At 38.7% G+C, this 13,898-nt stretch overlaps 1 protein-coding gene across 1 annotated transcript; it reads left to right on the top strand.

Annotated features, from left to right (window-relative positions):
• Positions 1-235: 235 nt before the first annotated feature.
• Positions 236-8,289, top strand: LOC144659416 (sacsin-like). The gene is made up of 4 exons (XM_078519843.1): positions 236-2,801; positions 3,765-4,253; positions 4,632-4,923; positions 6,315-8,289. The coding sequence occupies exons 1-3, from the start codon at positions 1,476-1,478 to the stop codon at positions 4,920-4,922; spliced, it is 2,106 nt and encodes a 701-aa protein (XP_078375969.1). The 5' UTR covers positions 236-1,475; the 3' UTR covers position 4,923; positions 6,315-8,289.
• Positions 8,290-13,898: the final 5,609 nt, after the last annotated feature.

Raw genomic sequence — 13,898 nt, forward strand, 5'->3', positions numbered from 1 at the left:
GCAAGAAGACTTTGTATCAGAGTTGCTAAAGGGACGTGATATTGACGTAAAGTATTGAAATAATTCATATGTGTGAGCTGCAGATGAGATGCAAAGGGAAGAAATGATCTTCGCAGTGAATTGCAATTAAAGTAATTACAAAGAAAGAAACCGCAAGAAGTATATAGATCTAGATCTCACAAAAATATGTTTTATCGCTTAAAATTAAACACCTGGCGCGACCGCGAGACTTTCATTAAAGGTCAAATGAATAGAAATTTCGATTTTTGTTATTTTTTGCCCATGTGTTTATTAAGAGCCAAATAAACATATCCCAAAGTTTCAAAGCAATCGGTCATTACATCGCAGAGATATTGCAAGTTGAAAAATGCTTTTTTTAGGCTGTCATAATCGTAGAGTGCTCGGAAAAATTGTCGGAAATAAAAACTTGTGACGTCATAATTGGTGTTTTTGAAGACGACCGCAGACCGATTCCGCAGACGGCACCTTAAAATCAAAATAAATGTGTTTAGTGACATTTCAAGCAGTTATTTCGTTCTGTTCGGCCGTTTTTCAATGGATTGATTGTTGGTTGTTGTTTAGAGAGGCTAATTTTTTAAATAGAATAGCTAAAGCACAAAAATAGCCTAAAGTTTTGTTTGCTGTCGTTTTGCATGTCATGTGAGATAAAGGTAGAATGCACGCTAGTATGAAAACAAATCAGGAATCTCTATTGTTCTTTCTCATTAGCATTTAACGTTAAATCTGCACGCCCGGTAAGTATGCACGTGCATCTTGAATTTTGGTACTCTTCAAAGCCGTTCTGCACGCGCTTAACGATGCACGTGCGTTTTGAATTCAAAGCCGTTCTCTGCCGAACAACATCGTGAAATGACGAAATTCTGCGTATTTTGGACAACGTCAGTCACGACGGCTAATTTTTGGTTTTTCTATTTGGGGTTGAACGCTTTCTTTGAATATTCAGCGGGAGCTAGTTCTTAAAGCGATAAATAAGCAGAATGCGTTCGGAAAGCTGCGAGATTCTCAAGTAAAATATAAATTCATTTTGCACCAGGCGTTGTCGTTGACGTTGGCGTCGGTGCGGTCTGCGAAATCGGTCTGCGGTCGTCTTCAAAAACACCAATTATGACGTCACAAACTCGTTCCATTCCTTCCATTTCAGTGCGCAGTCATTAAAAACGTTTTCGTGAAGCCTTCGGAAATCTTCGTATTTTATGCTGTAATTCACGCTTTAAGGCTTGGAAAGCAAAAATTTTTCTTAATTTTACTCAATAATGGATAGTTTTAGCGTTTGGTTGGTTAAAATGGCATTTTGAAATTTCTGTTCATTTGACCTTTAAACGTCTTTGTAATTGTAGAAATCTATGCTGATCTTCTGGGAAAGAATACGTTCTTAATTTCTGAGATGCCCGCTGGTGATATATGGCCCTTGTTGGATAGAACTAGCTTTTGAAAGAGACGACAAGACAGAAGAAATGGATATCTATCCAGAGCCAGGATCCTTGATTCCAATCGAGGACTATCATCTGTTGAACGACGCCTTTGTAGAATTTCAACCAGGGGAATATGTTGGCTATCAGCTAGAGGATCCAAGTCTGCAACTTGAGGAAAAAGTTGCATCGTACATCTACGCTATAATTATTGAGAAGGTGATGGATGAAGATGGTATTCTAGAACTCTTGAAGAAGAAGTACATAATTAACATTGGAAATGACAAAGAACCGGTAATGGTCAATGCTGTCAACCTGCACAAATTTTGTCCTTTACAAAATATACCTGAATGCCCCCAAAACAGAAATAGACGAGTGGTCTTTGGTGAGATCTCTGACGTTCTGGAAGATGCATGGACACTACCAGAAAAGCAAAAGCTACAGATAGTCAAGCGGCTAGTTCTACAGTGGCACCCAGAGAAGAAAGTACGAGATGAAGAATTCTGCTCAGAGGCTTTTGAGCACATCAAGAATGAAATTTCTTGTCTAGGACTCGAAGTGACAAGTGGAGCTGTAAACGTACTGATGCAGCGGATTTCTTCTCCGCAGTTTGTTCGTGCAATTGTCAGAATTATGCGAGACGCCAACTCTCAGAGAGAAGATTTTGACGAACAAGTAATTGAAAATATGGAAAAAGTTCTTCAAAGCATCGAGCTCTGTGCTGTGAAAAGCCTCAAAACCGCACTTTTTTACAATGAAGGCTTCATTCCAGGAAGCGAAACAGAAGTGAGGTCTTTCATAGAGAAACACGGGGTGGCTGGCGAGGAGACTTACAGGGTGTATGTCAATGTGGGAACAGGAATAGACGGCGGTGCTTTGGCTAGATCCGTGGTTTCCAACGTAATTGTAGAGATTTATGGTGAGCTTCTGGGAAAGAATGCGTACTTAATTCCTGAGATGTTACTTTGTCCCCTCGGTGACATTTGGTCCTTATTGGATAGAACAGGCATTCGACAAGACGACACCTACAAGGCAGAAGAAATGGATATCTTTCCAGAGCCAGGAACCTCTATTCCAATCGAGGACCATCATCTGTTGAACGACGCCTTTGTAGAATTTCAACCAGGAGAATATGTTGGCTATCAGCTAGAGGATCCAAGTCTGCAACTTGAGGAAGGAGTTGCAACGTACATCTACGCTATAATTATCGAGAAGGCGATGGATGAAGATGGTATTCTAGAACTCTTGGCCAAGAAATACATAATCAACATTGGACATGACAAAGAACCGGTAATGGTCAATGCTGCCAACCTGCACAAATTTTGCCTTTTACAAGAGATATCTGAATGCTCCCAAGACAGAAATAGACGAGTGGTCTTTGGTGAGATCTCTGACGTTCTGGAAGATGCATGGACACTACCAGAAAAGCAAAAGCTACAGATAATCAAGCGGCTAGTTCTACAGTGGCACCCAGAGAAGAAAGTACGAGATGAAGAATTCTGTTCAGATGCTTTTGAGCACATCAAGAATGAAATTTCTTGTCTAGGACTCGAAGTGACAAGTGGAGCTGTAAACGTACTGATGCAGCGGATTTCTTCTCCGCAGTTTGTTCGTGCAATTGTCAGAATTATGCGCGACGCCAACTCTCAGAGAGAAGATTTTGACGAACAAGCAATTGAAAATATGGAAAAAGTTCTTCAAAGCATCGAGCTCTGTGCTGTGAAAAGCCTCAAAACCGCACTTTTTTACAATGAAGGCTTCATTCCAGGAAGCGAAACAGAAGTGAGGTCTTTCATAGAGAAACACGGGGTGGCTGGCGAGGAGACTTACAGGGTGTATGTCAATGTGGGAACAGGAATAGACGGCGGTGCTTTGGCTAGATCCGTGGTCTCCAACGTAATTGTAGAGATTTATGGTGAGCTTCTGGGAAAGAATGCGTACTTAATTCCTGAGATGTTACTTTGTCCCCTCGGTGACATTTGGCCCTTATTGGATAAAACAGGTATTCGACAAGACGACATCTACAAGACAGCAGAAATGGATATCTATCCAGAGCCAGGATCCTTTATTCCAATCGAGTTCCATCATCTGTTGACCGACGCCTTTGTAGAATTTCAACCAGGAGAATATGTTGGCTATCAGCTAGAGGATCCAAGCGTGCAACTTGAGGAAGGAGTTGCAACGTACATCTACGCTATAATTATTGAGAACGTGATGGATGAGAATGGTATTCTAGAAATCTTGAACAAGAAGTACTTAATCAACATTGGAAATGACAAAGAACCAGTAATGGTCAATGCTGTCAACCTGCACAAATTTTGCCGTTTACATGAGATATCTGAATGCCCCCAAAACAGAAATAGACGAGTGGTCTTTGGTGAGATCTCAGACGTTCTGGAAGATGCATGGACACTACCAGAAAAACAAAAGCTACAGACAGTCAAGCGTCTAGTTCTAAAGTGGCATCCAGAGAAGAATGTGGGAGATGAAGAATTCTGCTCAGAGGCTTTTGAGCACATGAAGAATGAAATTTCCCGTCTAGGTGGCTCGTATTTATTCAAAGATAGTGATGTCACGATAGCCCGTGCAAAAGAACATGGTTCGCATCGTGAGGAATACAGAGAAAGATTTGTCCGACAATACGGGCCCTGGAAGGGTCGAAAGTCGTGGCAGAATTATCCTCCAAGTTTTTCTAAGCGGAATCCTCAACCAGGAGAGGCCAGGCGCTGGTTCAGACAAGCTGAAGCTGACCTTGCGGCCGGTGCAAATGAAATTGATTCTAGTAGACCTTCCTACGAGTGGGCATGCTTTAAATGCCATCAGGTAAAATGTCTTTTTAGTTTGATTGGTAAACAGACAAGTACATGAAAATCGCAACTCTGGGATCTTGTGCTGTTTTAGTTTTCATTTAGATTTTTTATTCACCGAGCTGGCCATATTTTGGTGGGCCGCCATGAATCTTCAAATTAAGATACTATCATTGTTTCTTCATGTACAGGGGATATTTATTTCTGTCAAAGACCAAATAGCTAAAGAAAAGCTAAGTAAAATATTAAAGAAGTAGCAGTAGAATTCTTAGATGCATGCTTTTTTATTTATTCTTTTTTAATTATGCAAGTTGTTGCCATTCTAAAATGACTGTTATAGGTTATATTTTAATTACGTCCAAAGAGAATCCGTAACTGTAATTTGTCTCCATAGGCAGCAGAGAAGGCACTGAAGGCCGCTCAATACACAATAGATGTCGACAAGACTAGAGTCCACAACTTGGTTGAAAATTCCATTGGTCTCAGACATGTTCTCAGCGACTCCAAGTTAACCAATTTAGCAAGGAAACTGGAGACTCTTGTTGGTGGTTCAGCACGGATGCGTTATCCGGATCAGGTGTCTTGGCCCAAGATCCCAAACGAAGTTTACTCAGCCCGAATGGCTGAACAGGCCTTGCAGCTTTCCGAAAAAATTGTCGTGCGTGTTAAGCCTAGGATAAACTGAGGTGAGTATTGCTAGAAAAAAAAACAGGAATGAAACTCTTTGGAAATACAGTTGAAACCCGATATCTCGAACCTTCAAGGGAAATCGAAAAAGGTTTCGGATATCGGGAGTTCGAGTTATCGAGGGTAAAATTAGTAAGAAAATGACCTGATGGGGAATCGAAAAAGGTTCAAGTTAGCGGGAGTTCGAGTTACTGAGGGTTCGAGTTATTGTGATTCAACTGTATTATTTAATACATAAACCTAGTTGTTAAAATTTCTTTTTGACATCCACACATTTTGCTATTCTCTAATTAAGGAGGCTCTCACTAGTTTCCAGCACTTTCCAGCGCTCAGTGGGGCCCTGCATAAAATAAATAACAAATATAATAAAAATGGTTAAAAAGTGAAAGTTAAAAATAGAAGATGTAAAAAGTTAAATTTTAAAAAGTAATTAAAAAACTTATTAAATACTTCTAATATGTCAAATGTGCTTTTTGCTTTGTCGGGTAAAATGTTCCATTCGTGAGCAGCTTGATTAATAAATCGGTTCTGGCCCCAGGAGCGACATGATTTGGGCCTATTATAATTATTAATGTCTTTAAAGCTATAAAAATTAAAATCCCAGTCAATCAAGCCAATCAAGGCCTTTAAAAACAATATTAATCTATGAAATATTCTTCTTTCGATTAAAATATCCCAGCCAAGCTGTTGGAGCGCCTCGGTAGCAGATGAATGCCTTGGCATATCGAGCACGATTTTCGCAGCTAAATTTTGCAGCACTTGGACTTTCTTAATAAGAGTAAAATTAGCTTTGTCTCCCCATGTGACATCCGCATAGTCTAACAGAGGTATTATAGTTGATTTAACGAAAAGTTCTCTAATATCTCTTGGTAGAAAACACTTATTATTAATAATTCTTCGTAGTAAGCCCAACCTTTGCAAAACCTTGCTTCGGAGGTTTTCTATATGATCTGTTTGGTTTTCTATATGATCTGTCTGTATAAATGTTTGTAGCTCAGCGCTTCAAACATTTATCAGTTCTCACTACAAAAATAGTATCAAAACTAATTGTGGTTATTGTTTCTGTCACTGTTACTCATAGCAACGGTATAACCTTTTAAAAACACCCTTTATTTACGCTTTAAGTGCTTATAACTAAAACACGAGTCCGAAAAATTTCGAAAATTTCAGGTAACTCTGAAACCGCTCCGGAGAATTTTTTATGTAACTTTGCCAAAAAAGTTTATCTTAACATGCTGATCATTATTAAATAATAAAAATGGTGGTCCCGGACCACAAAGCGTAAATTAAGGGTGTATTCAACACCCTTTAATTATATTCGTCAAGATCGGGTCAGCTTGTTTATTATAACGTGTATGTATAAACTAATGCTATGAATTGCATTTGACAGGGTGTAGCGGCTACTTGCACGGAAACGATTCAAGGAACAATGTATCTCAAACACCAAGGCCAAAGTTCCTATGCATGTGTACATCGGTGAATGAGTCAGACGTAAACTTTACTGAACAATTTAGCTTAAAAATAAGCCAAATGATACATGCACAGCGATTGACGTTGCGATAAGCGCTCATGATGACAAATTTAAACCCATGTATGTAATTTGGCATGGAGTTAATGGATTCAATATATGTATGTTTGTTTACTTTATATATTGTATAAACCTTAGCTCTAGGTGTTTGGATAGTCAAAATATCGAAGCATGAATCTAGTTCATAAATCATACCATAACTATAGTTTATCTAAATGTCGTAGCTAAAAGAGTATTTGCCTTTTGAGGAAGTTTTGTGAGAAGACAATTTGTTTGGGATTGGTTAGATTGATATCGTCTAGTGGTTTATTGTTCTTTTATAGAGTAGACATTGTTAACCAACGCGAGGGCACTTTTGAACGCACCGCTTCGCTACCTTTAGATTGAAGACTAGGCAAAAAGTGAGCCGTCAGTTCGACATAAGTATTTTTATATTGTTGGTTTGCAAGTAATGTCCTAATTTTACTATTATAGATGACGTCTGCTATGTATTTAAAAGTAGACGAAAAAAAGTAAAAGTGTAAATGCATAATTATAGTAATCATGCACTTAACTCAAAACGAAGTATGCCCTTTAGCAGAAGAAACAGATAGTTGTATAAAAGAGGTAGGACTTTAAAGTCGATTGATGTAATTGATGTAAACAAACGTTCTCATTTTGACTCCGAATTGTAAAGGAAAAGTATATTAATAGCAGTGGATGTTTAGAAATGCACTTTATCTCAGTTTGGTTTTTAGTGGTTTTATGATCTATTCACATTTATGTAAGAATAGAACACAAAACATAAGTTTAGTCGTTGGTTTTAATGTTTGCAAGCTAATGAGTTCAAAATTCTAGACTGTTTTATAAAACAATGAATCGTTAAGCCTGCAGAAGAAATTTAAAGCTCAAGTTTGATTTTTTCCCCAAAAGAAGCCGTATATGAAAAGGCTGTGTTTTTGTAGTCGAAGAAACGAAGCTTCAATTCATGTGAGTAATACAAATTAATAGTTTGCTAGAGATAAGTAGTGCTTCGAAGTAAGCCTAGTTAAAATAAGTGTAGCAAGCAATATTAATTAATATCAGGCGAGTTTGGTCAAGCCATGGTTCGTATTTTGGCGAGACGTACCCAAATTCGCAAGTAGCCAATCAGAAGCGCGATCTACTGTCCTGATATCCTACGATATCAAGTCACTGACCTGATATGCTACCATATCACGGTCACTTTGAAGTAAAGAAGTGTTACTGTACGATGAATTGAAAAGAGATTTACCAATAAAACAGAACTTCGTAATTTAATTAAGCGGTGTTTAGCGGTCGTAAAAAGAGAAAAACGTTCCCGCCAAAACTAAACTATTGAGCGCGCTCGCCAATTGCGCGATGTTTGCCGATGAGTACTGAGACATTCAGACTGAAAAATGGAGTCGGAATTTCTAAATTTTTCGCTTAATTTTGATTTTGAAAATTAAGAGAATGAAACTCTAAACAAACAAGCGAAAAATAAGGCAGAAGAAGAACTTGGTAAAAGTGTTGAAGACTTAGTCAACACAATTTGCAGTACGTACCTTGCAAGCATGTCATCAACAGAGCGATAAATATAACCGGAGTTTAGGCTGAATTTGGGTACGGTAAATACCTAATCGTACCTTTTTGGTACGCTTCGGCTGCATATCAGGCTCGTTTGGTCTCGCCATGGGTATTTTGGCTCGACTGCGTCTCGCCAAAATACGAACCATGGCTCGACCAAACTCGCCTGATATGCCGCCGAAGCGTACCAAAAAGGTACGATTAGGTATAAATATTGCCTCGTGCAAGGCTTGTCGTTGGAGAAACAAAATGAAAAATAAAAGCATGCGTTTCATTGCGGTCGGTATAAAACGCAGACCATGCAGACTGCAGACTGCAGACCGTGCAGACCGTGCAGACGGTGCAGACCGTGCAGACTGAGTAATTTTTTTTTTCTTCTTTTTTTACATTGTGTTTCACAAAACTTTTCACGAACTGTTTCCGAAGTTCGTTTGAAATTCGCGAAGTTCGCTACGAACTTTAGGGGGAATTTCATTATGTAGTTGTCAATCAAATTACGAACTTCGAAACGAAATTGTGAATTTCACGTGCAGCGAAGTTGAAAGGTTGAGGAGTTCGCAAGTTGAGAAGAAGTTCGTCCAGTTTGTTTAATTTCATGAAATGAATCCGTTCACGGTACAAGGAAAGGCAATTTCAAGTCCAGGAAGGCAGGAAATCATCTAAAGTTGGCTTCAAGGTCAAGGATTATTTTATTTAGCTTCCAGCTTGTTGAGTTTTCTTCTACTGTCAGAGAGCGCGTTACACTGTAAACATTGGAACATTTTAAGTTATAGGTAAAACGAACTGGTCGGATATAGCAGTTTATTTGTTAAGTTCAGGTTTCTAGTTCAATTTTATAACGTAAACAAATGCTTCGGTTGGTAGTTATGTTTTGGGAATACAGGGTTTTCTTGAGAAATCCCCCAAAAAATTTTACACTGTCCTTAATAATAAAATATAAGTAATTCGTAAATAAATACACATTTCAATTGTTCCAAAGCAAGTGTTGTTTATTAGTAAAAAAATTTTTAACCAAAGCTTATTTTTTTGCAAATATAAATTCTTTCAGAGGAACAGAGTTTATCACGAACAGACAGATGGCGTGACTTGCGTGTTGTGTAAACACAGAAGTATAACAACACGGAATTGAAAAGTTCTGGTTTTCCGCAGATTTTCCAAACTGATGTGTATTCAAGAAGGAAAACGTTTTTTTCTCTTTAGAAGATTTTTACGGCACACACAAACAGTATTTTTATATGTAAACCGGTTCATCTGTTGAAATTTTTTCCTTCGAAACTGCACACGGCAGAACTTGTAATCTATTTTTAGTCGGGTGTCGGGTGACATTGGGAAAACTCAGTTGTAACATTCACAAACCATTTTCAGGGCAGCCTTGCTTTTTAGTCCGTTGATGTCCTGCCTTACTGGACTTGGGATTGCTTTTTGCTGTACCGTGAACGGATTCATTTCATGAAATTAAACAAACTGGACGAACTTCTTCTCAACTTGCGAACTCCTCAACCTTTCAACTTCGCTGCACGTGAAATTCACAATTTCGTTTCGAAGTTCGTAATTTGATTGACAACTACATAATGAAATTCCCCCTAAAGTTCGTAGCGAACTTCGCGAATTTCAAACGAACTTCGGAAACCGTTCGTGAAAAGTTTCGTGAAACACAATGTAAAAAAAGAAGAAAAAAAAATTACTCAGTCTGCACCGTCTGCACGGTCTGCACGGTCTGCAGTCTGCAGTCTGCAGTCTGCATGGTCTGCGTTTTATACCGACCGGTTTCATTGACACTGTCGCTTGATTCCGGAAAAAACAGCTTAAAGGGGCAGGAGACCGTCCTTCAGGGCCTGAGATTTTTCATACATTGGAGCACAACGGTGTTTAACCTTTCCGCTTTTAAGGCCCAAATAAATATGTTGCATTTTGATATAGGTTTTGAAGATTTAGAGCCCTCTCTGTTGTTTCAGTTTGGCCCGTATCTAGTTGGGGTCTCAGCCACCAGCCACCATTTAATCACGTTTGAAATCTGCATCAGTGTTACTTTTCTTGCGGAAGGTTAATCGACACAATAGTGATGGTCAAAATGCAATTTTCCCGTACAATATCAATAAATTGTCATGCAAACAGGCGACGGGAATGACGAAAATTATCAATATGGAATTATTGATCATCAATTGAGGCAGAGTCAGAGGAGTGGAATGAATTTGGGACTAGCCGGTGGAATAACTTGTTGTTGGCTGGATGTTTTTCCTCTTCTGTCCAACTATAGTGTACTAGACGGCGAGGATGCAGGGCCAAAACCAGATTTTTGACAATGAGGAGGCAAATGTTGTGAGTGCCGAAGGTGCGAGCCACTAGTGGGTCTGAGGAAATGCTCCCCCAGATAATTTTGAAATCTAGAAGCTGGGAATGATTTTCCCAACCGAACCGCAAGGTTTTTTTTTTAATTCTGTGTTAAAATCTAGACAAGGCAAGTGCCTCGTCTTGCCTCTTGGGGTCCTGGGATGTGCCCGAAAGGGGTATCTTTTTAGGCTAGCTGGTGGCATATAAAAGAGTACGGATTTAATGAAATGAATTGAAATAAACAAAAGGAAAATGCAGGAAAAACCCAGACACTTAGGTATTTAAAAGAGCTTTTTAAAGTATCTCCAACCCGCGCAGTATTTTAAGCTGTTAATCAAGTGTAAGTTTCGAAAAGGGATGTTGTATTTTTACAGTAGGTATCTGAAAGCGGTACAATTTTATATGGAATGTATATGAAAGGGTGACCTATTCTCTCAAAAATTGTATTTGAAAGGGAAAGTGTTTGGACCTTAAAAATACTCTCACCAAATCTCAGACGCGAAACACCATCGATAATGAACCAGACTTGAATTTGCGAGAAGCGGGCGAAGAAGTAGTTTTTCGCCCGATTGCCCTCCGCCAAAAACCCACAAAATTGACTTTGGGAAAGTCTAGAGTCCCCGCCCCCCGTTATCGAGACCACCGCCACAGTAGAGCTTGCTTTGTTATATAAATATAGTTCGAGTGCTGGCTGGGCATGGGGTCACTGTGTTGTGTTCTTGGGCAAGACACTTTACTCTCCACCAAAGTGTATATAAAAATGGGGACCGGCGAATTTAATGCTTAGGGTAACCCTGCGAGGGGCTAGCATACCATTCAGTAAGGGGGGTTGGCCTGGGGGGGAGTAGAAATACTTCTAGTCGCTTCATGCTACTGAAACCGAGTAAAGCTCCGGCCTGATGGGCCACTTGGCTCGACGCCAAATCCCTTTTCTATTCCAATATGAGACCTGCCTTTGTATTTGGCAGTCCTCGGACTGAATTATGTGTATTTTTACAAATTTATCAAAATGTATAAAAACTATGTACAGCGTTTAAAAAATATTAGAAGCTATTTACATTAAATATCTAACATCCCCCAGATTTATGCGCTCATGAAAAAAGTAAAACCAAACGTTACGGCCTGGGCTCATAAGGGACGGACCATTATTTTCTTGGAGGGGGGGGGGGGGAGGGGAGATGAAACGTTTTCCTCTGCAAACTTTTGTTTTAGTTTATGCACCTGTGCAAACATTTGTTTTCGAAATTCTTACTATTTTTTGTTATACATATCGTTTTTGCAAACAATTTATTTTGTCTTTCCAGGCCCTGCAAACAATTTTTTTTCAATATTTTTCATCCTCCCCCTCCAAAAAAGTAATGGTCCGTCCCTTACGGCATTTTTAAAACTGTTGATTGCATTAATTGTTTCCAAAAGTAGCCAAGGTCCATTTTCTCGTCCCAGAGCCTCTCGTCTTTCTCATACAATGACATCACGCTTCGCCATTTCTCGGAAAAATATTTCCGGAGACTTCAAAGCTGATAATTCTTGGAAAGGGGTTTGTTTGATACTACATTCCAAAGTTGGTAAAAGCGAACACTCATCATTCAGGAGCGTTTGAAGCTTTGACTTGGAACAAGGTAATAAAACCTTTTCGAATACTTTATTAATACGAACGAATTTCAGCGGAAAATCGATTTGCTTGGTTGTTTCCTGCAGCGAAGAAACAACTGTCTCTCTCGACTCAAGTTGTTTTGACTTGCAATATCAACATGATATTTGTTACATACGTTCGCGAGCTGCGATTTCGTTTATATTCGAAAAGATTTACTAGTAAATCCCATTCTGAATAGTGTTTATTTTAGACACGTCCGAAATTTTGAACTTTCTAGATTTCAACATAATTTCGCTTGAAACTCGTTTATGGATGAAGTTTCCTAAACGGAACTGCAATCAGCCTGTAAAATTGACTTATTCTGAGTCATTATAACGAAGGGAAGCATTATTTAGTAGGGTCTGGAAACGTTTAATCATAATAATAGAATTTTATTGGACAGGTAAGTCTGACGTAAAAAGCGCTTGGCCTTTAAATAACGCTCACTTAGTCACTTTGTAAAATATTCTTATCGCTATTTTTTTGAGCCATTCGCCCATATTTTTAACCTATAGTAACTTTACTTGGGCCTATTTGTAAAAAGAGAAAAAGACTCACGCGGTATTCATGATAAATGCTTGGTCGAACTGATTCACCCATTGTGCTCTCCACTCTAACAAAGTCAGTGTTATTTTGCAAGAGTCCTTCCCTTTTCTTTCAAAATGGGCGACCGTGATAGTGCCAAATTATCACATGAAACAATTCAGTATACCAGTAATTCAGTAAAATATTCTAAGAAATTTGCCAACCGAGTATGAAATTCTGAGAAATGAAAAATCGATAGCGTGACTTACTTAGAACAAGTAACGGTTGCCATTTCAACATTAAAATTGATATTGAAAGATTCATCCTTCTTCGAAAAGGTTAACAAACCTATTGGTAAAAATTGTCAGTTTGTAGTTGTAAGCGATGCTAAAATGTTATTTGAAACGCACACGAATCTTCACGCCGTAGCTTTGTTTGTGTTGCTAGAATTTGAAGTACTTTTCCAACTGGAAAACAGGCACAAAAGGCGATCGAACGAAGGGAAAGTTGCGATGCAAATCGGCGATTGCTGAGACAGATCTCGCCGTTTTGCTGGCTTGAAAGGTAGGGTAATATCATTATTCAGCTCAGTACGTCATGTTTTAAGGCAAACTGTTACTAGAAAAACCCTCTGTTTATTGACGTTCATTAGCCTAAACTGTTTTCACGATACGTGTTACACTCCACGAGACTGTTGTACTGGCTCCCTGTAGTCCTCTAATTCCTCCCGACCGTGCAAAAGGTTGGAAAGAAAACGGTGGAAAGTCAGCATTTTGGGAAAGAAAACGTTGGAGGATAATAAATTACTTTTTGGACATATCAGTTCGTAGTATTGCTGTACATTTGCACTAGTCATTTGTATTTTGATTCGCCCTTCGGGCTCGCCAAATTAAAAATACTACAAGACTCACACACTAAAATGGTCAATAACATATCGATTTTCTATATAACATAACATTTAAATTCTTGACAAAAAGCCATAAGATAAAATAAATACAATAGTGGCGAACAATTTCTGCCAGGAAATTAATTTATTTGAATTTTTGCTCAACCTTCAACTGCATCATTTGTTGCAATGCTGTAATTTATTGGATTTTGTCGCGAAAATTGGTCAGACCCACATTATTGTAACCGGCAGTTGGAGCATTTTTTCAGTCATGATGATTGTGTAATAAGTAGACCTTCAGTTGTTTTAATAATCTGTTACAGCTACTAGCTTGGGTGCTTTAGCCGTTAACAAGTGTCAATTGTGAAAACAGTTCTTAGTTTTTAATTTCTGTCATGTTCTTAATACTTCTACCAATCTTACATAGGCGGTTAGAAAAAGAAACTATAAAGATAGAAGTGTCTGAAACACTAGCTTTCCTCGCCAATAGAAAGGTGGCTCGTTG

Source organism: Oculina patagonica, chromosome 7 (genome assembly GCF_052425735.1).
Source record: "Oculina patagonica isolate OP01 chromosome 7, crgOcupat, whole genome shotgun sequence".
Classification (NCBI taxonomy): Eukaryota; Metazoa; Cnidaria; class Anthozoa; order Scleractinia; family Oculinidae; genus Oculina; species Oculina patagonica.

Coding starts and splice junctions, on each gene's coding strand:
- LOC144659416 (XM_078519843.1), top strand. CDS start 1,476: ATGGATATCTATCCAGAGCCAGGATCCTTGATTCCAATCGAGGACTAT. Junction 2,802..3,764: donor CCCAAGACAGAAATAGACGA/GTGGTCTTTGGT, acceptor CGTTTACATGAG/ATATCTGAATGCCCCCAAAA. Junction 4,254..4,631: donor CATGCTTTAAATGCCATCAG/GTAAAATGTCTT, acceptor TTGTCTCCATAG/GCAGCAGAGAAGGCACTGAA.